At 40.0% G+C, this 21,419-nt stretch overlaps 1 protein-coding gene across 1 annotated transcript; it reads left to right on the forward strand.

The window, feature by feature from the left end:
• Window positions 1-17,705: 17,705 nt before the first annotated feature.
• On the forward strand, window positions 17,706-20,904 carry LOC103941656 (septin and tuftelin-interacting protein 1 homolog 1). Its single transcript, XM_009351859.3, has 2 exons — window positions 17,706-17,841; window positions 17,937-20,904. Exon 2 carries the CDS (start codon window positions 17,991-17,993, stop codon window positions 20,610-20,612), a length of 2,622 nt encoding a protein of 873 aa, XP_009350134.2. The 5' UTR covers window positions 17,706-17,841; window positions 17,937-17,990; the 3' UTR covers window positions 20,613-20,904.
• Window positions 20,905-21,419: the final 515 nt, after the last annotated feature.

Below are 21,419 nucleotides of genomic sequence, written 5' to 3' on the forward strand. Positions count from 1 at the left end.
CCATCACCTCCAGCCCGCAAAACAGGCTGGCACCCAGCCCAAGCCAGGCAGCAGCCCAGCCCATTTCGGACAGACCCAGAAGCCGGTCCAAAAGGCTGGCGCGTGGCCCTCCTCAGAGTCATTGGACTGGCTTTTGGACCGGCTGAGGGCTACATGGCCCTCCTCAGAGTCGTTGGATTTCCAACAGCTAGTTTTTGTAGGCCGTTGGATTTCCAACGGTAAAAAAAATTTAAATTTGACTTTTAAATTGGACCGTCCGATCACAGATCAACGGTCCACGTTTTTTTCACCAAAAAAAAAAAAAAAAGGCCCAACGGTCAGAAATTTGACCGTTGGCCACGTGGCAGCTGGTTGGCTGTTGGATTTGATTATTTTTCAAATCCAACGGTCCAGATTAATTACAACATTAAAATTTATTAAAACTTAATTAAAAATTGTGAATTTTTTTTTAAAAATACAGAAAAATTTTAAAAAATTAATTTTTTTTTCTATAAATACAGAAATCTATCTACAAAATAGTACGTTCGGATAATGACACGTGGCGTGACAAGATTGGTTAAAAATCTTATCGAAATCTTGCCTAAATTATTGTAAACAGGAAGTGACACGTGGGTTGTCGGGATTGGTTGAAAATCTTAGCGGAAATCTATTCAAAAAATAGTACATTCGGATAATGACACGTGGCGTGACGAGATTAGTTAAAAATCCTATCCGAAATTAAAACTTTTTTTTTATTTATTATTTTATAAAAAAATTATTTAATATTTTAAATGGACTGGGTACCAGCGCATTTTGTAGGGGTGGAGATCGTTTGTGCCAGCGCATTTTTAGACTGGGTGCCAGCACATTTATTTTGGGGTGGAGATGCTTTGGCCTATTACTGTTCATTAGGGTCTATTACTGTTCACTGAAGTGGATAAATGGGCTGGGTGCTGGCGCAAAGTCTTAGGGGTGGAGTTGCTCTGAACTCCGACATCGTTTCTTCCTAAGTCAAGATCAACAACTAACCTCCATCAATAAAAAGCAGCCCCCTCCTCTCAATTGTCGTACATTTTTCGCTAGTGACCATCGAAGTAGCTGTCATGTAGAAAGCAAATCGCAAGTAGAACCGCGGAACGCATCAGAACACAAACAAATCAATCCAAAGTAAAAAAGAACACATGAACCAAAAGACAAACTATGGAGTGCCGGGACTAATTAAGTCACCTAAATTAATTACACCAAGAAAGTGAACACTAAAATAGCACAACAACAAAAACCTTAACAAATTATCTCCAGTCGCGATCCCTTGTTAGGGCTTTAGGTTGGTGGCAGCCCTCCTTCCTCTCCCTTACTCTTCATTCGCCTTTACTTTTCAAGCCTTAACTGCACCTAACCCTTCCTCCCCTTTCTACCCATGAATTAGTGAGCAACCTTCCATGTTTTATGGAATGTCATTCCCAAATTCCTCTCTTCGCTCTTTTTTTGGGATAGATCAGTGGATTTAGTTTGGTCCTTGTGGTTGTGGTGGGTTGAAAGCGCCCTTGATAGCTTGATTTCATGTTGTTAATGCACTCCTTGGCCATTTTAGTGGCTGAGCGGTCTTCCACACCTAGATTTGTGCTAAATCTGCCATGCTTGGTGACACGCTCCGATTCCGGTGTCCGAAGGATAATGGGATGGTCATGTGCTGGTTGATACCTGAAGATGACGCAAGCCATTTCATGAATGCATATGCCGAGAACATGTGAAACATGCATATAAATTTCACGCGTAACTACGCAATGAAATATTTAAATATCAACCTTACAAAAGAATATAATAATATTCAACTGCCAACAAAATAATAGTGATAATGCATGACATGTTTAGAGCATACTACTAATTCACAATACAAGCGAAAGGTATAATAGAAGGTGCTATTACAAGAGATGTCCAAAGCGGAGAGGAGGACACAAGTTCATTGATATGGGAATGCCTCGTAGTTCGGATCATATGCCTCATTCCTAAGTCATGATGGGATGCAAAACAAAACATGAGTGGACTAAGTTTATATATATAGTAATACTAAAACAGTTATACATCAACGTACTAACCCCCAGTTTAGAAAACTCATATAGCATAATAAGTAATAGATTTTCCGAAAACCCTAGCATGCCATAACCTTTGGCACACCCCGATCCCGATGTTCGGGGGACAGCAGGATGCCCACGTGCTAGCCGACACCCGAGTGTGATGCAAGCCATTTAATGAATGCATATGCCGAGAACATGTGAAACATGCATAACAATTTTGTTACGCTACATAATGTAATATTCAAATACAAACCTTACCAAAATAATATAATAATATTTAGTCATCAATAAAATGATAGTGATAATGTATGACATGTTCAGAGCATACATCTAATTCAGAAGACAAGCGGAAGATGTGATACAAAGTGCTATTACAAGTGGTGTCAAAAGCAGAGAGGATGACACGATATCACTGGTAGGGAAATGCCTCGTAGCTCGGATCGTATGCCTCATTCCTATGTCCTGAGGAGGCGCAAAACAAACATGAGTAGACCAAGTTGATATATAAGTAATACTAACATAGTTATTCAACAACATAATCATTGAACATAATATTTCCAAACATAATATTATGTTTGTAGTAATATTTCCAAACACAATATTTCCAAACTCTTATGTTTGTAGATAAGCACAAAAATCATTGAACATAATATATATATATATATATATATATATATCTCATCGGAGCTCAATAGCTCAAACATCATATCTCAAAACATCTTTGTAGTATATAGTCATCCATCATATATACTACAAGGAAGAAGAAAATCGATAAAGTATGGTATTCCAAAATATTCTCAGTAAAGCATGATATCTCATAAAGTGTAAATCAAGCTTACTCATAAATGTTTCATAAAATGTAACCATTAAATCATGATTTCCATGAAGGCATTTCTAATAGTAAAATATGCATTTTTGAAGGGGTCTACTCACAGATACTCCGTCGTCGAAGAGCTGTGCGAAATAGGAAGGACATAATCGCTGCTAATAAATGCACCTAAGCATATAAAGGGTCCAATTAATAAAACTCTACCATAATGATTGAATTTTGGAAAGCAGACGTCATAAACGGATTCAGGACTTCGAAAAACATAAGAAGGAACCTTGGGTACCCCCATGCGCCAAGATGGGTCACTGGAAAGTTGGTGGAAAAGTTGCCAGGGCCACCGTGGACGACGGCGGAGCATAGTACCTCTGATGGAGAAGCGTGTGCTCCATATGCTGGCACATGCAGCCTTTCATGCGTGCCCACACGCAGGTCCACACTCCACTTATGCGTGGCCTAGGTTCTAGAATTCGACTAAGTTTAGGCTTCAACCTGGGATCCTGGGCTTGGGCTTGGGATCCTAAGGTTCAATGGGCTGAAGGCCCGAGTTTGCACGGCCCAAAGACCTCGGTTAAAATAGGGTTTTGGGCTTGAAAGCTCGGCCCGAAGCTTTGGGCTAGAGGACACAGGTTTTCGGGTTTAGGTTTAGCTGACCTGGTTTCGTTAAGGAAGAAGGTTGAAGCTTCACGAGCTCCGGTCAACGCCAATTCATAACCCTACCCTACGATTTACCTACCACAATGAAGATAAAGATGAGAGGAATATATTCATACCTTTGTGGTCCTTCGCCATGGCCAGGAAGTGGCTGGAAAATGAGCTTGAAACCATCGGAATTGCGAAGAGGGTTGGGTGTGTTGGGTTTCAATGGGTGTGCTCTGCGCTTCACGGAGAAGGGGGAGAGAAAGAGCACAGAGTGAGGGTGATGGTGGCGGGTGGCGTCGCAAACGTGGTGTGAGTGGGTGTGTCCTTAGGGAAAAAGAGAGACTTAAGAGAGAGATATATGCGAGAAAGAAAGAGTGTGTGAGCTAAAAAAAAGAGTGTACTTGGGGAAGCAGAAAGAAAAGAGAATGAGTGAAAGAAAAAAGGGGAGGGAGAGTTGCTAAAGAGAGAATGAGAGTTAGGAGGAAATCCAAAAAGAGGATCCAAATTGGGTAGGGGGTAGGCGACAAAAATCCTATATGGGTCCCATGGTTCGCAAAATAATAATCGTAAAAGACAACCAAATGTTTGAAAATGTTCGACGTTAAAAAGGTATAATAAAAGTGGGACGGGGTTTCATAATCTACCCCCTTAAAAGAATTTCATCCCCAAAATTACAATCTCAAATAAATAAGTACGGATACTGACTTCTCATCAGTTCCTCCGTTTCCCACATTGCTTCTTCGACTGCATGATTTCTCCACAACATTTTTACTAACGGAATGACTGTATTCCTTAGAGTTTTATCCTGTCGGTCGATGTTCGCCACTAGTGCCTCAACATAACTCAAGTCCTGACTCACCTTTAACGGTTCCAACCGAATAACGTGTAAGGGATTCGGTACATACTTCTGAAGCATGGAAACATGAAATACGTTGTGAATCTGCGACAACTATGGTGGCAGCTCCAATCTATAAGCGACCACACCAATTCTTTATGTGATTCGGTAGGGGCCAACATATCGAAGACTCAACTTTCCTCTCTTACCAAAATGAACCACACCTTTCTAGGGCGACAACTTCAGAAAGACAAAGTCATCAATCTCATACTTCTGATCCCTGGAATGTCGGTCTGCAATGGTCTTCTGTCGATCTTGTGACGCCTTCAAGTTCATCTTTATCAACTAGATGTTAGTAGTAATGGTGTCGACAATTTCTGGCCCCATTAACACCAGCTCATCGACCTCAGTCCAACATAACAAGTTCCGGCACACCTTCCCATACAGTGCCTCAAATGGTGCAATACCGATACTAAAATGGTAGATGTTGTTGTAGGCAAACTTGATCAATGGCAAATAGCCATCCCAACTACCCTTCCACTGGAGAACAGATACTCTCAACATGTCCTCCAAAGTCTGAATTGCTTTCTCAGATTGACCTTTGGTATATGGATGATAGGCAGTGTTGTATAACAGTTGAGTATTCATGATGTCATGGAATTCTCTTTAAAATCTGGATGTGAATCTTGGATCTCTGTCTGAAACAATGGTGATAGGTACACCATGAAGTTTAACAATATTATCGATGAACAACTATGCCAACTTCTCTAGTGTGTAGGTATGTCGAACAGGTAAGAAATGAGTAGTCTTGGTGAGTCAATTCATAATCATCCAAATGCTATCAAACCTTGACCGTGTGTTCAGCAAACCATACATGAAATCCATGGTGATGTCTTCCCACTTCCACGCTAGTATAGGTAGATTCTACATTAACCTTTTAGGTCTATGTCTGTCCGCTTCCACATGTTGGCAAATAATACATCTCTTCACATACTCTGCCACATCCCGTTTCATCCCATACTAGTAGTAGAACGGACGGATATTGTGATACAATTTGGTACTCCCCGGATGTATGGCATATGCCGAAATGTGGGCTTCATCAAGAATTTCCTTCTTTGCCACTTCATTGTCTTTAGGCACAAACAGCCTATTTCCCATCACCAAGGCTCCATCTCTCCAGATTTTCAGATCTCGTCTAGAACCATTATGCACCTGTTCCTTTAGGTATACACATTGTTGGTTGAGCTCCTGAGCTTCCCGAACTAAATTTGTCATGACAAGCCTAATTTGCAAGTGTGCCAACAATGCTTCATGTGAATCTGGTGTCACGAAAACGCTAGTCTCTCAAAGGGAAAACAATAGCGAAACATGGATAGCTCGAAAGGTGACAAGTTATCCATAGGATTTCCAGTTAAGTGCATCTGCTACGACATCTGCATGACCAAGATGATGCTCAATAATGCAATCGTAGTCACTAATGAGCTTCATCCACCTTTTCTGCCTCAAATTCAACTCCTTCTAGGTGAAGACATACTTCAAACTCTTATGATCGGTAAAGAAGTGGCATTTATCACCGTACAAGTAATATCGCCAAATTTTTAGAGAAAAAAGTACTGCTCTGAGTTCCAAGTCATGAGTGGGTAGTTTTTCTCGTGAGTTTTAAGCTGTCTGGAAGCATAGACAATGACTTTCCCATGCTACATCAGAACACAACCCAATCTCGACAATGATGCATCACTATAGATCTCAAACTCACCGTCATTGTCCAGAAGAGCAAGGACAGCGGCATGAGTAAAACATTTTTAAGCTCCTGAAAACTCCATCCACAATTCTCATCCCATTCAAATTTGACCCCCTTCCAAGTCAACTTAGTAAGAGGCAAGGCGATTGCTGAGAAATCCTACATAAAACGTCGGTAATAGCCAGCCAATCCCAAAAAACTCCTCACTTCAATAATGTTCCCTGGCTGTTCCCACATAGACACTGTAGAAATGTTATGAGGGTCCACACTAATTCCCTCAGCTGAGACCACATGCCCGAGGAAACTGATTTGGTTTAGCCAAAATTGACACTTACTAAACTTCACATATAGCTAATTCTTCCTTAAATGTTTCTTATGCTCAGCATTACTCTTGGAGTAGATCAGGATGTCATCAATGAACACAATCATAAACCCATCAAGATATGGTCTAAAAACTCTATTCATCAAATCCATGAAAGCTGCAGGTTCATTTGTTAACCTAGAAGGCATGACACAAAACTCATAGTGTCGATACCTAGTGCGAAAAGCAATCTTTGGTACATCACGAGTACTTCTTGAAGGACTTCTTCCAATAGTGCACTACCATTGCCTGTTACATGGCTGAAGTAGAGATAGAAGAGCCCTTAAGAGGCAAAGCTATCGCCATCGAGGAAGAGAAGACCCTTACGCACAAAGAAAGCCTGCCAACATACTTTAGCATTGAGGAAGCACTACGATTGCCCAAGGAGATGCGAAAAGCACTAGTAGCGGTCTTGGCGAGCCCTGACGACCATGAGGTGCAAGTAAGCAAGGATGAAGGCTTAAAGCTTCTGCCGCATGAATATACCATATGCTGTGCACCACATGACGCAATCAACTTCACTAACGAAGACTTGTTGCTGGGATCAAAGCCTCACAACTGTCATCCCTTCATCTCTGGGTACATAAGGGAGCACAAAGTTAATCGCATGCTTGTGGATGGTGGATCGGCCATAAACATCATGCCAAAGTCAATAATGACGACAATCGGCATTAAGGTGGATGAACTATCTCAAAGCCGCCTCCTAATCCAAGGTTTTAACCAAGGAGGACAAGAACGATGAGCATGATTCGAGTGCAGATGACCATTGGCGAACTCAAATCAAGCACGTTATTCCATGTGATTGATGCAAAACTTCCTACAGTTTGCTCTTAAGAAGACCTTGGATCCATGAGAATGAAGTAGTGTCGTCCACCTTCATCAATGCTTAAAGTTTTACCGAGAATGAGTAAAGGTGATACAAGGAGACACCAAGCCATTCACTGAAGCTGAATCACACTTTACGGACGCCAAGTTCTACATGGATGAAGACATAGTGCACAAAGCTCTTTCAATAGAAATCAAATCCACAGACAAAGCTGCACCTAAGAAATAAGAGTAGCAAGCTGTGTCCAAGAAACAAGAAAGGGAAGTAATGCCATATTTAATCAAAAACAACGATGAACCTATTAAGCCCACAACAATCCAATGAAGTGTGATGCACTCAAAATGACCAAACACACCTGTCTTTTGATACATCTCAATGTCCAGAAGAAAGAATGGGCAATCCCCATTCGAAATTGGAACAAACAAAGCCGACACATAACTGCACATAATGATGTAAAGCTGTTCAAGACCAATGGAGTTTTACCTTTGACACATCTAGGAAATGCTAAAGTTTCAAAACCACCACAAGGTTTTGTAAAACCCCTGCCAAAGAGGGCAGAACCAAGCTCTTTTCCAACCAAGAGGACCAAAGAAGGTTTCAACCCAAACAACTACAAACTTATGTGAAAGGTTGGGTATGATTTATCTTTCTTTTCAAATATTGGAAAAAAGAATGCAAACACCGTCAACGACGAAGAACGTGACCTCACCGAGACTCAAAAGAAGTTGAAAGAGCATGATTTCGGAGTTGACAACAATAAAGCTGGACTTAGCTTCACACCAAACACACCCGTGAAGATTTCAAGCAAAGTGAAAAACATTAGCGCTCAACACATTAGTGTAAGCATTGAACAAAATCAAGAGGAGCCTAAACCCACCCCTCGAATGTCAATCTTTGATAGGCTGAATCATTCAAAACCCAGAATTTCGGCACTTGATCATATTGGTGGTCAAGATCGAACTTCCATCTGCGACCTCAACGATACTTGCTAGAAGAATGACTTTCCCTTGCCAATCATCGAAATCATGGTGGACGCAACCATTGGCCACAAGGCATTATCATTCGTGGATAGCTCATCTGGATACAATCAAATTTGCATGGCTCTTGAAGACGAAGAACTAACAGCCTTCCGTACTCCAAAAGGTATCTCCAACTACAAGGTAATGCCTTTTGGCTTGAAGAATGTTGGATCTACAGATCAACGTGCAATGCAAAAGATCTTTAATGACATGCTATAAAAAAAGGTAGAATGTTACGTGGACGACGTAGTTATTAAGACCAAAAAAAGATTCGATCACTTGAAGGATTTACGAATGGTGTACAACAAACTACAACACTACAACCTTAAAATAAACCTGTTGAAGTGTGCATTTAGCATCACTTTTGGGAAGTTCTTCAGCTTCATTGTCAAGCATTGTGGCATTGAAGTAGACCAATCAGAGATCAAGGCCATCTAAAGCATGCTCGAACCAAGGAACTTACATGAGATGAAAATTCTACAAGGACAGCTAGCCTTCATCAGATGCTTCATCTCCAACCTCGCTGGACGTTATCAACCCTTTAGTCAACTTATGAAGAAGGTTGCTTTGTTCATATGGGATGACGCATGTTGCAATGTCTTTGAGAGCATAAAAAGGAACTTCGCAAACCCACCTGTTTTAAGAGCTCACGTGCCTGGAAAGCTACTCATACTATACATTGCCGCACAAGAAGGTTCCATTGGAAAGAATACTTTACTACCTAAGTAGAACCCTCACTGGTGCCAAGCTTAACTACTCACCAATTGAGAAGATATGCCTTGCCTTAGTCTTTGCCATCCAAAAGCTTAGACACTACATGCTTGATTACACCATCCATTTGGTTGCTAAAGCCTACCCAGTCAAGTACATTATGTCTAAGCCGGTTCTGATTGGGTGACGAGCTAAATGGACGTTGCTTCTCAACCAACATGAGATCATCTATGTCTTAGCTAAAACCGTTCAGAGACAAGCCCTAGTAGACTTCTTTGCCGATCATCCAATCCCAGCCGATTAGAAAATCTCGGACGACTTGCTAGATAAGGAGGTGTGTTCTATATTGACATCTTCCCAACGTGGACAATGTTCTTCGATGGATTTGCACGAGCAGACAGAGCGGGGGCAGGAATAGTATTCATGTCACCACAAAGACAAGTATTACCTTACTCCTTTCAATTAAGCAAGGTGTGCTCCATCAACGTCGCTAAGTACCAAGCACTGATTATTGGACTCCAAATGGAAATTGACATGGAAATCACAACGCTATAAGCGTATGGTAACTCCAAGCTTATAATCAATCAACTTTTGACTGAATATGAAATGAGGAAAGATGATCTTGTCCCATACTTCTGGCTAGCAACTCAACTGCTACAAAAGTTCGAGGCCGTGACACTAGAACATGTGCCAAGAAAAGAAAATCAAATGGCGGACGCTCTCGCTAACTTAGCCTCACGTAGCCCATTTCGGACAACCCATTTCGCATGAGCTTGAAAGGTGACACCCAACGCTTTTGGCCTGCAAAAGCATAAACTGTGTATGGCAAAATAGAAAGAAAAAAAAAATCAAAATCACCATCAAACCATCAAAAAATAATCCATCATTCCTTTGAACTACGTCATGACTTGATCCCTCCTCAACCAAATGTACGTAGGCAACTTGAAACTTCAAAACTTCAAGTACAGTCACATCATCAACAAAAACACAAACACTTTGAAGAATAAAGAGTAAATTCAAGAATGTGAATACTTTATTTCTTTAAACGAAGAATTCGGCTACAAAGTTGTATTTCAAAATGAGCAAAAAACAAAGACGGCTTCTTCAGTAGTCGACAATGTGCTATTCCAAGTCATACCTCTACTATGGATGCAATCGCCAAGAAGCTCAAACGAAGCCAGTGGATTGTTATGAACATGGTGCGAAGGGTTCAAGATAAGAATCCTTGATGTATACGCATTCTTCTTCATATTTGGTTAACCAAAATCTATCACCTCCCAAGATACTTTAGAAGACCACGACTTGATATGCATTGAGTTGTCTTTTGTAGGAAGAACAAGCGCCTTAGGGCCAGTCAACGGCGCACAAAGTTTCAACATCATTCCCTTATCTTGCAAATCACCTTCCTTCGTAAGAATAGTGATAGAGACAAACCTTGTGAGTGTTGAAAAATGATGATGACAAAGTCACAATGACGAAAATAAATCAACCATAAAGCCTGAGCAGTACAATAAAGAGGGTAGCTACAAGATGATCCTTCAAAGCACGTTACAGTAGCAAAGAAAACCAAAATGCTATGCAATCGCACTAAGCAACCCTGCATCAATTACGCAATTAGTTTCTTGCACTACACAACAACATCACCACCAAGGGAAATTACGACCAAAAGGCACTACACAGCATAATCTTGCTACAATCTTTTGCATAGCACCATATGGCAGCAAACAGAGTCTGAAGGAAAAAATTTATGAAAACAAGTTCATTTCAGTAACATCTACACATGCAATTAACAATTAAAGACAGAATCATGCTTGTATGCACTCAAAAACAAAATTTTACCCATGAAATTCGAGGCCTAGTTGATATGGTGAACTAAGACTCAACTCAAATCTTAAAGAAAAGAGTTGAGAAACTTTTATACCTTTGAAGCACCTCTTTGCTTAGCAAAGGATATTCACCCATTTGTGGGCTTTCTTTCCTTAGTCTCCTTGCTCTTTGGCTCTATGGATGTGGATGGAAGAACTTTGCTTCTTGGCTCCATGACTTCTTGGATATGGATGAAGGAATGGATTCTCCAAGTTCCCAACAAAGGGAACCTCTAAGTTTCCACACCAATGAGAACATTGAGGAAGAGATGAGTGGCCTAGGAAGAAATGGAAGCTAGTCCATTCTTCCTAGGATGGCCGGCCACTTAAGAGAAGAAAGAGCCTTTTTGTATTTTTCTCTTTTCTCTTTAGAAAACCCTTATGAGGGAATATGTTATAATTTCCTTTCTATAACCATTTACATTGAGTGGCATAATTGAGATTAAAACCAATTCTCCCTCACACTCTCTATGGTTGGCCATATGGGTTCATTGGGCTTTCATGCCCTTTGTGTTTTCAAGTTGTCATACAACTTTAGTTATTAGACTTGACATTCGAAGCCCATTGGGCCTTGAGGCCCAAAACTAACCCGAGGTCTAAAACGAACTTATTCGTTTGATTAATTAACATATTAATTAATCCTAGCCTTAAATAATTAAAATATTTAATTATCCTTACTCATCTCCATTGTTTCTTCAATCTATAACTTACACGGTGTAAGATCCATTAGGTTCCTTTTAGCAAGGCAGTGGGCGATTAGAACTCTTCAAATCGATTGTGAATTGAAACTTACTTTTCAATTCTCCCTTTAGTGATTATACACCTTTAGGGCTTCTACAAATCATGAAAGACACCTAGCAGTATATTATGGCTATCCAAGCTAATCAGAAGAGGTGGAGAACCTATTTAGTTTAGGATTACAATGCAATACGATATTTCTTTAATACAATACTCCTGACCACATTGTTTGATTTGATAGTTTATTCATGTCTACTATCCAATGTCATTCTTTTATTTATATGATTATCTTGAATGTGATTTGGAACGAATTCCTAAATTCATTCATACTCTGGCCAGAGATTCTTAATCATATCATAGAGTATTCTCCCTCAAACGGTTTGAAGGTTAGAGATCCCTTATTATGCATTCACTTGCCTCTATGGCTAAGTGGCTTAACCCCAACTATGTCATGGACACCTTCTGACGAAGTGACTTTGACATAGTCAAAGATCAAAGACCTAACCATAAGACAATTATGATGGCTCAAGTCAAATGACTACTTAGAATTATCCCAACCATGAGTTCTCATGTGACATGAGTATGAGAACTCCTTGTTGATCTCGTTAAGTGGACTTATTCTCTACTGAGCACCTACATGCTTGTCTTGGTGTCAATCACATCAATGACTCGAGACCAATGAGCACCTCCAATTTGGATAAACAGCACTGCGTCGAGGCCGACTGGTTATCTATCCAAGTCTCAATCGAGGAGGGTTTCCGAATCTTTATTGGCAGAGGTCATCTTATTAGCCTTCTCGGCAAAGTAAGGAGTTACGAGTTATGACATTCGGCACATTGAATGCCAAGTGATTTTATGATTAGATATCAAAGTGAGTTTCAGAGTTCGGTATTCCGACGACCGAACTACATTTACCATCAAGACATACATCTCTTTTGAGTACTTGTGTCTATATAGCCTGGTGTCGAATCGACGTGTTTATACTCTCACGAATATAATCACTGTGACCGAATCCGGCATCGATAATTCGTGAACTTCGCAGAACTAGTAGCCTTGTCTTCAGGCTTGAGAATCCAAAGGCCAAGACTTGTTCCTTCCTCGGCCGCAATCGCAAGATCAAGAAGTCAGCAATGCGCTTAACGCAACATCAACAAATTTTACTCGGCTATAGATAATTATTAGGCTGACATCGTGGGTGGAGTATTGGAGTAGGCAAGAATGTTATCACTAAGACAATCACTGAGAAGACTTTCCTGAGGGTCCCTACGCATTCCTTCAACAAAAATAAGGAAAATTGATTTAGTCTACCCCACAAACACAATCTATCATTTGCTACAACTGATGCTTCCTTGATTTTCCTCTAACACGAACTCTAGATATTTTGAGTAATCTCTCAATCGATATAACTCTGCCTGCCATTCCAAATGAACGTAGGTCATAGAATATCAGTCTGATACTGAGGTTGTTCATTTCCTCAATCACTTATATCAACTTAAGGCACGATCTCAATACGAGTTTCTTATTCTTCCTATAAGATGTGATTATTCATGCTGAATGAGGATTGCACAAGCGTGCCGAAAAATAACGATCAACGGAAGCCGTGACATCCAAATGATATCAAGGCCGACATATCACTAGAGTAGGAGAAGATCCTAAGTATGCTCTGAACAAACCATGCTCTAATACCAAACTAACACGCCCCAACCTCAATATCCCTAAATACTAGGGTAGGCATGGGCTGGCCTACACCCGAGGGAACGAAGCCATTCAAAACATGCATACAGATAAAATATTTAATTAGAAAGATATAAACCGATGCAGAATCATGTTCAAAGCATACAAGTACTAAGAATAATATGGAAGAAATTATTATAAAAAGGTACGAACAAAAAATTATACCTACACTGAGAAGACTCGAGAACATCTATGTTGTAAAGTCCTGACGCCGGGATAATGTGCCTCAAATCTAAATCCTGAAGGGGACGCAAAACAGAAAAGGTGAGTGGACCAGAGTTTATAATAATAGTACTAATAATAAGAAAACCATTTTATTTATGAACGTACTAACCCCCTGTTTTGAAAACACATATATAATACTACATATAGGTTTTATGAAAAACCCTAGCATGCCATGTAAAACTTTTGTAAAACCTTTGGAAATCATAACCGTGAAGTACTTAACTAGGGGTATCACAGTTGTCCAAAGGCAGTACTTGTCCATCACCTGAAGGTCAAACTATATAAAATAGCATACATTCACACCAACAATAGCCGTGGCTAGTGAAGCTATCCAACACCGCTTTCGATAGTGAAGTTGTGGGTATATCATATATCATATCTCACTCTTCCATCATATGTGTCATATGGCCACACACATAATACTCGTGGTGTGCGGATGTGCTGTATGATAACCCGCTAGGTAAGTACCAAAAACATATCTCAAAATTCATACTTAAACACTAAAGCTCGAAAGCTCAGAACCTCATTTCATAAATCCATAAATGTGCACATATTCATAAATCCATAATATAAATCATAATTGAAAACCATAGAATTCTTATATGTAATTCCAACAATTCATATCCATAGACACACATAAATGCCAACCCATGATTCATAACCTTTAGTATAATGTAGTTTCGATAAATAAAAGGCATTTGTAAAAGTAATTTTAATAAATCTTAATTTCTCTTAAATCATAATTATAGAAAACTATAAAGGCAAAATATAAATCGTATCTAAATCATGAAATATGTCATGCATGTTAGACTAGTATTTTATAAAAATATATAAGTTAAGAAAGGGTTAGCTCACAAGTTTTTCCATTGCTCGAAGCCGTTCGAACTATCAAGGATTGGATCATGTCCATCGATGCACCTAAACACAATTAAAGGTCGTTTAATAAAACTCTATGAAAACATTGGAATTTGGGTAAATGGATGGTGGATTCAGATTTGGCACGTCGAGAAACCTAAGGAGCAACCTTAGGTTTTTCCCCCACGCGCTGCCGCGTGTGGCGGCCGACCACCCCGACACGTCAGAAAATCCAACAACTCCAAAAATTCCCAAATTTTACAAGAATGAAGATCTCAATGAGAGGAATAACTTCCATACTTGTGATTAAGGCCAATTTGGCCACAAAAAGCCTCAATTTTCCTTGAAACCGCTGAAAACCCTAAAAATGGTGGCCTTCGATTGGACTTCTCCGATGCTCCGCTGCACCAATCAAGGCTTAGGACTTATTCTTGGGTTCAAGAGGAATCGACCCATGGTGGTGGTCGACGGAGTTTGCTTCAAGAACGACAGAATCGCCGTTGTGGGACCCTCAATGCCACTATGCGTGTTCTTCACAAAACTAGGCCCAAAAACCCATCAATCATGGGTGGAAATTAAAGATAGAAGGCCGGTGTCAAGTTTCCAGGTGGCAAACTGATGAAAATCACCAAAAAAACGATGGAAAACCGCCAGATATAGCTTCAGGTCAACCATGTCACGTGGGTTGGCTGAGAGGTAACTGGGTCAAGGGTGATCTGGTGCATTCCCTCTCTCTCTCCTTTCACCTCCTTTCTTCTCTCCCCCATTGGTCACTTCCCTTTTTCCCTCTCTTCCTCATTGGCCGGTTTCCCTTCCTTTTCTTTGCCTTATTGTCCATCTCCACCGACCATCTCAACTTTCCTTTAATCTATGCCACACACGTGGCTTTCTAGATTTTGCTCTAAAAATCTAGAGCCTTCCAGAAAATGTTCAAATGACCATTTAGTCCCTAACTTCGTTCGTTAATAACTACTTCATTATAACTCCAAATTGTGTTCCATTTGCGCCCACGCGGGATACGCCAAGAAAATGAATCTTATGTGAAACGACAAGATGGTCCACAAAAGTCAACACTTTGCCTCGAAGGGCATTTTTGAAAATTCACTTATTAAAATTATAATTTTTAAGGACGGGTCGTTACACTTAACAACTTTATTTTACTATTGTTTATTCTTATAACACAACAGAAGCAATTTTTTAAGTAGTACAATAATACCAAACTAGCCCTTAAGATAAATAAAAAAGGCTTATTAGTCGAAATACCCCCTGAAACTACCATTGAGTCTCAATTTACTCCAGGAAACCGGTTTTGTCTCACTTTGCCTCCCAAAATTGATATTTTCAACTCTTTTGTCTCACTTTACCCACTTCTGTTAATGGATTGTTAAATTTAAGGGTGTTTTAAACATTTTAGTTTTTACACATTTATTTACCTCTAACCTACGCACTAAACAAGTCTCAGTTTTATTTTTGACAATTCTAATTCCAATGCATAAATTTTGGGCATTTTTAAAACAATTATTCAATCAATAGAAAAATTCCAAGCAACAAAATCTTTGTATCAACCAAAACTAACATTTGTTCATAGAGTCATTTCATTTGCAAGACATCCATGTATTGGCTTGAAACTTTGCAATTGAAAAATATGGATAATTCTGAGAATATTTTATTCTTACGGAATAGGTCCAAAACCTTATTTAAATCGTTTGAGTTCTTGTCGTGCAATAAAAAAAAATGAATTTGGTCGAGTGAATAAATGGGTAGAGCCCTACTACTGTTCCAATTATAGGGAAACAAAAAGGTAGTTCAGCTTCCATTCCAAAAATTGTTAAAAAAACAAAAATCATTTTTTTGGCCTTGCTTTTTCATTGGATTATTATAAGGGGCTCGTAGCTTAGATTTGTGCCAAGGTTTAAAGATGAAAAGACAACAGGATCTTGATCTAAATGCCGTCTGTAAACTAGTTTTTTGGAAATTCTTTTTTTGATAATTGAACACCGTTATAGGTACATTACATGCATTTCTCTATTCTAATCCTTTACAACAAAATCTTTATACCATTCAACTATCCTATCCAAAAGACTTCCCAAACCAAAAAAATATTTAAAGCAAATGTGCACAGTTTGAACAAGCTCATGCCTAGTGGAATCAATGCTCAACAATGTGAAATTTTTTGTTTCAAATTGTGCACAATTGCTGTAAATGATTTTCCTTTTTTTTTATTGGTTTGAAAAGTATTTTGGATAGGATAGCTTAATGGTATAATGATTTAATATTTTTCAATTGCAAAGTTTCAAGCCAATACATGGGTGTCTTGCAAGTGAAATGACTCTACGAACAAATGTAACCCTTATTTTGATTGATACAGTGATTTGTTGCTCAAATATTTTCTATTGATTGAATAATTTATTTTTAAAAATGCCCAAAATTTATGTGTTTGAATTAGAGTTGTCAAAAATAAAATCAGACTTGTTTAGTGTGTAGGCTAGCGTAAATAAATGTGTAAAAACTGAAATGTATAAAATACCCTTAAATTTAACATTCCATTAACGGAAGTGGGTAAAGTGAGACAAAATAGTTGAAAATATCAATTTTCAGGAGGCAAAGTGAGACAAAACCAGTTTCAAGAGGTAAATTGAGACTTAATGACGATTTTAAAGGGCATTTTGACTTAATCTCTACTAATTAATAAAACACTCATTGTCAACCAAAATCCTATGAAATTACCAGTTTAACCCTCTAATTAAAACAAAACATGAATAAGAAATATGGGGCAGAAATGTAATTTCATACAACCAAATTTTGCTTTTTTTTTTCAAAGCCTCAATTACATGTAATCCTAACATATCTCTAATTAAAAAAAAAAAAAACATTCCCACTCCCACATTCTCTATCACTCTTTTCCTCTCTCTTTCTATTTCGAAAAGTTTTTTAGTTGAGCATCACAACCATGTAATACTAACAGATTTTATTTAAAATTTCTCTTCATTCATGTTTTCTCTCATCAACTCTCCTTGACTTCTCTCTCCAGCTGTCTCGCCAAAAGCCTCTTCAACCGCCCACTTCCTCCCACATTCTCTATCATGCCCTTTCTCTCTCCTTCTATTTCAAAAACAAAAATAAAAAAATTTCTCACACACTATGTATGCACATATGCTAGTAAACCATTAAAAAAAAAAAAAAAACTAGAATCCAAGTGATAAAAAATAAAGAATAAAAAAAAATTCAGGGGTAATATTCCACGTACCCTAAACGAAAAATGAAAAAACGAAAAAAATCCCAAATGAAAAAGGAAAAGACGTTCACAAGTTGGTGTAATCAGCAAACGTACCCTAATCACTCTCACACGCGGCCATATTGGCTCTCTTACGCCCGAGACAGCCACCACAAGCCTTAAATCACTGCATCGGTAATTTGCTTTGTATTTTCACTTCTATTCCATTTTATTCGGATGTATATCATTTTCTGGTCAAAACTTTTATGATTTGATCCCTCAATCACCAGTGTTAGGGTTTTGGCAATCGAAATCAGAGGTACAATTTTAGGGCAGGGAGGGTGATGGATGATTATCAGGAGATGGAGAGGTTTGGGATGGAGAAGGATTTCGAGGACGCCCAGTGGATCGGCGGCGAGTTCTATTACCGCAAGCGCAAGGACAAGCCCGTCCAAACCAAAGACGATGTCCTCTACGGCATATTTACTGGCGATTCCGACGACGACGACAACGACGGCTCCAGAAAACGCAGGAAAGACCGAAGGGTCGACCTCACCAAGCCCGTCAGTTTTGTCTCCACAGGAATCGTCATGCCCAACCAGGAGGTCGACGACAATTCAAAGCAGCAAAACGATGATAAGCGGCCTGGCCTCGGCGCCACAACTGGCCTTGGATTTGGTGCCACTACGGGTTCCGGTTTAGGTTTTAAAAATCGGAATTCGGATTCGTTGGGTGGCGAGGAGGAGGAGGTGGTGGACGATGAGCAGAGTTTTTTGCCGACGGCTTTTGGGAAGAAGATAAAGGAGGGAGCGGAGAAGAGACACAAGGAGAGGGAAAAGATGAAATTGCTCAAGCTTACTAGTAGTCAGTCTCAGAGTCGAGGAGGTTCTGAAGAACGTCAATTTGCAGGACTAGGAGCAAAGGGCGGTGGGGATGGGGGTCTGGGGGCCTTCGAGAAACACACCAAGGGCATTGGAATGAAGATGCTTAAGAACATGGGCTACAAAGGAGGCGGACTTGGGAAGAACGAGCAAGGCATTCTCGCTCCTATTGAAGCCAAGCTGAGGCCAAAGAATATGGGCATGGGTTTCAATGATTACAAGGAGACGGAAGTCAAGCGGCCTAGCTTGCAAGAATTGGAAGCTGAAAAGCCGAGCAAGCCTTTGCCCGCTGCCACCTCCACCAAAAAGAAGCCTTCCTGGAAGAAGAACAAGACTAACAAGGACCATTATGTCTCTGCCAAGGAGTTGTTAGCCCAGAAGCAGGAAGAAGGCATAGAGGTCCTTGTGCACAAGGTGGTTGATATGCGCGGACCTCAGGTTCGAGTCTTGACCAATCTGGAGAATTTGAATGCCGAAGAGAAAGCAAGGGAAGAGGATGTTCCCATGCCTGAGCTACAGCACAACGTCAGGTTAATTCTGGACTTAGCTGAGCTTGATATCCAGAAGATTGACAGGGACCTGAGGAATGAGCGGGACACGGCCATCAGCTTGAACCAGGAGAAAGAGAGGTTGGAGACGGAGGTGGCCAGGCAGAAGCAACACCTGGATAACTTGGAGGATATTAGGACCGTCTTAGATCGACTGGGAGAAGAGAATAGCATGGGAACATTGACGCTGGACTCCCTGACAAAGGGCTTTCGTGAGCTGCAGAAGAGATACGCTGATGACTATAAGTTATGTAACTTGTCTTGCATTGCCTGCTCCTTTGCTCTGCCTCTGTTTATTAGGATGTTTCAAGGCTGGGATCCTCTTAGGAACCCCTCGCATGGATTGGATGTTGTATCTTCTTGGAAGGCTTTGCTTCATGGAGAGGGGGGGAGCGAGCAGTACCTGGATATTTGGGATAGCTCAATGTCCCCGTACACCAAATTGCTTTCCGAGGTGGTGGTACCCGCCGTGAGGATTGCTGGCGTCAATACATGGCAGCCCAAGGACCCTGAACCCATGCTTCGCTTTCTGGAGTCTTGGGAGAACTTGCTGCCTTTTTCTGTCCTTCATTCCATACTGGATATGGTAATCTTTCCTAAATTGAAGGACGCAGTTGACTTGTGGGAACCTCACCGGGACACTGTTCCCATCCATGTGTGGGTGCATCCATGGCTACCACTCTTGGGACACAAGTTGGAAGACTTGTATCACACAATACGATTCAAGTTGAGTAATGTTCTGGGTGCTTGGCACCCAAGCGATGGATCTGCCTATACCATACTCTCACCGTGGAAGAAGGTGTTTGATGCCGCGAGTTGGGAACAGCTTATGTATAGATTTATAGTACCCAAGTTGCAGCTTGTCTTACAAGAATTCCAAGTGAACCCTGCAGATCAGACACTTGATCAATTTAATTGGGTGATGAGTTGGGTTTCTGCTATTCCAATTCATCTAATGGTAGATATGATGGAGAAATTTTTCTTCACCAAGTGGCTACAGGTTTTGTATCACTGGTTATGTTCGAACCCGAACTTTGAAGAGGTTTTAAATTGGTACAAAGGTTGGAAGGAACTCATTCCTGAGGAGCTTCATGCAAATGAAAGTATCCGGTATCAGCTTAATTGTGGTCTTGACATGATGAATCGGGCTGTTGAGGGTATGGAGGTGGTCCAACCTGGTTTGAAGGAGAATATTAGCTACCTTAGGGTGCTTGAGCAAAGGCAATTTGAGGCACAGCAGAAAGCAGCAGCAGCAGCACATGCAAACTTGGGTGGCACTGCTCAAATGGATGGCAATGGTCACGAGATGAGTTTGAAAGATGTTATTGAAGCCCATGCGCAGCAACATGGTCTGCTATTTAGGCCTAAGCCTGGGAGGATGCATAATGGTCACCAGATGTATGGCTTTGGTAATGTAAGCATAATAGTTGACTCCGTAAATCAAAAGGTATATGCCCAAACAGAGGAAACTTGGTCCCTTGTATCCCTCGAAAGGTTGCTGGACATGCACAATAATTTACTTACAAGGAGACGCTGAGTTTTAAAAAGGTCTTTGAAGAGTTGGAGGTGTGTGTGGTGACTCTGGACTGAGAATGGAGCTGATGCATTAGGTTATAATGCAGCATGCCTAACTCTTGGATCGAGAACTCAAAAATTAACTTGTTATACTTTTTTCAGCTTGTCTTTGGAAGCTGGAAGGTCTGCTGTAAGGAATGGTATTTGCAAAATCTAACTTTTTCATTCATTATTTTAGTTTTGCAGTTGGATTCACTCTAGTTACTAGGTTGTATAAATACATCTTGCTATTATAGTACCAACAATTTTGATTATTGCCCAGTTTTCATTGAAATGCCTGTTTTTGTGCTTATAATCCAAACTAACATGCATGAATAATTATTTTGGGTGTGCTATGGCCTCTTTACACACAGTTTATGATTTTCTTGGATGTCTTCATAATAGAAGAGCTTATGCAGTTTTTAAATGTAGCAAAAGGTTGAAAGTACGGTGCATAGATTCAGTAGTGATGGTTATACTATCTCATCACTAGGAATGACCAGGAGTGGAGTTTTGGCAGATACTCTAGTCTTTCTCAGACAAGTTAAATATGTTTTGTTTTTATGTCAAATTATGAAAAAAAAAGAAACTTAAGTAAGATAAAGAGCGAAGTGAGTGAAGATTTGTGGGGTATAGTGGGATTTTCGGCTTCTTTAGTCATTCTGTGTCTCAATTTCTAAGCTTATGTTAACTAATCAGTGTTCTAGTTTTCTGTTGATTGTTATGTTGAGTAGTCTTTTTGTGGTGCTGCTCTTCTTCTGTTCGGTGTTGTGATGTTAGTATTATCTTC

The sequence above is a fragment of a genome, unplaced genomic scaffold, assembly GCF_019419815.1.
Source record: "Pyrus x bretschneideri cultivar Hongxiangsu unplaced genomic scaffold, Pyrus_bretschneideri_v1 Contig265, whole genome shotgun sequence".
In the NCBI taxonomy this organism is placed as follows: domain Eukaryota; kingdom Viridiplantae; phylum Streptophyta; class Magnoliopsida; order Rosales; family Rosaceae; genus Pyrus; species Pyrus x bretschneideri.

Bases quoted from the DNA above. Each gene is read 5' to 3' on its own strand.
- LOC103941656 (XM_009351859.3), top strand. From the start codon at position 17,991: ATGGATGATTATCAGGAGATGGAGAGGTTTGGGATGGAGAAGGATTTC.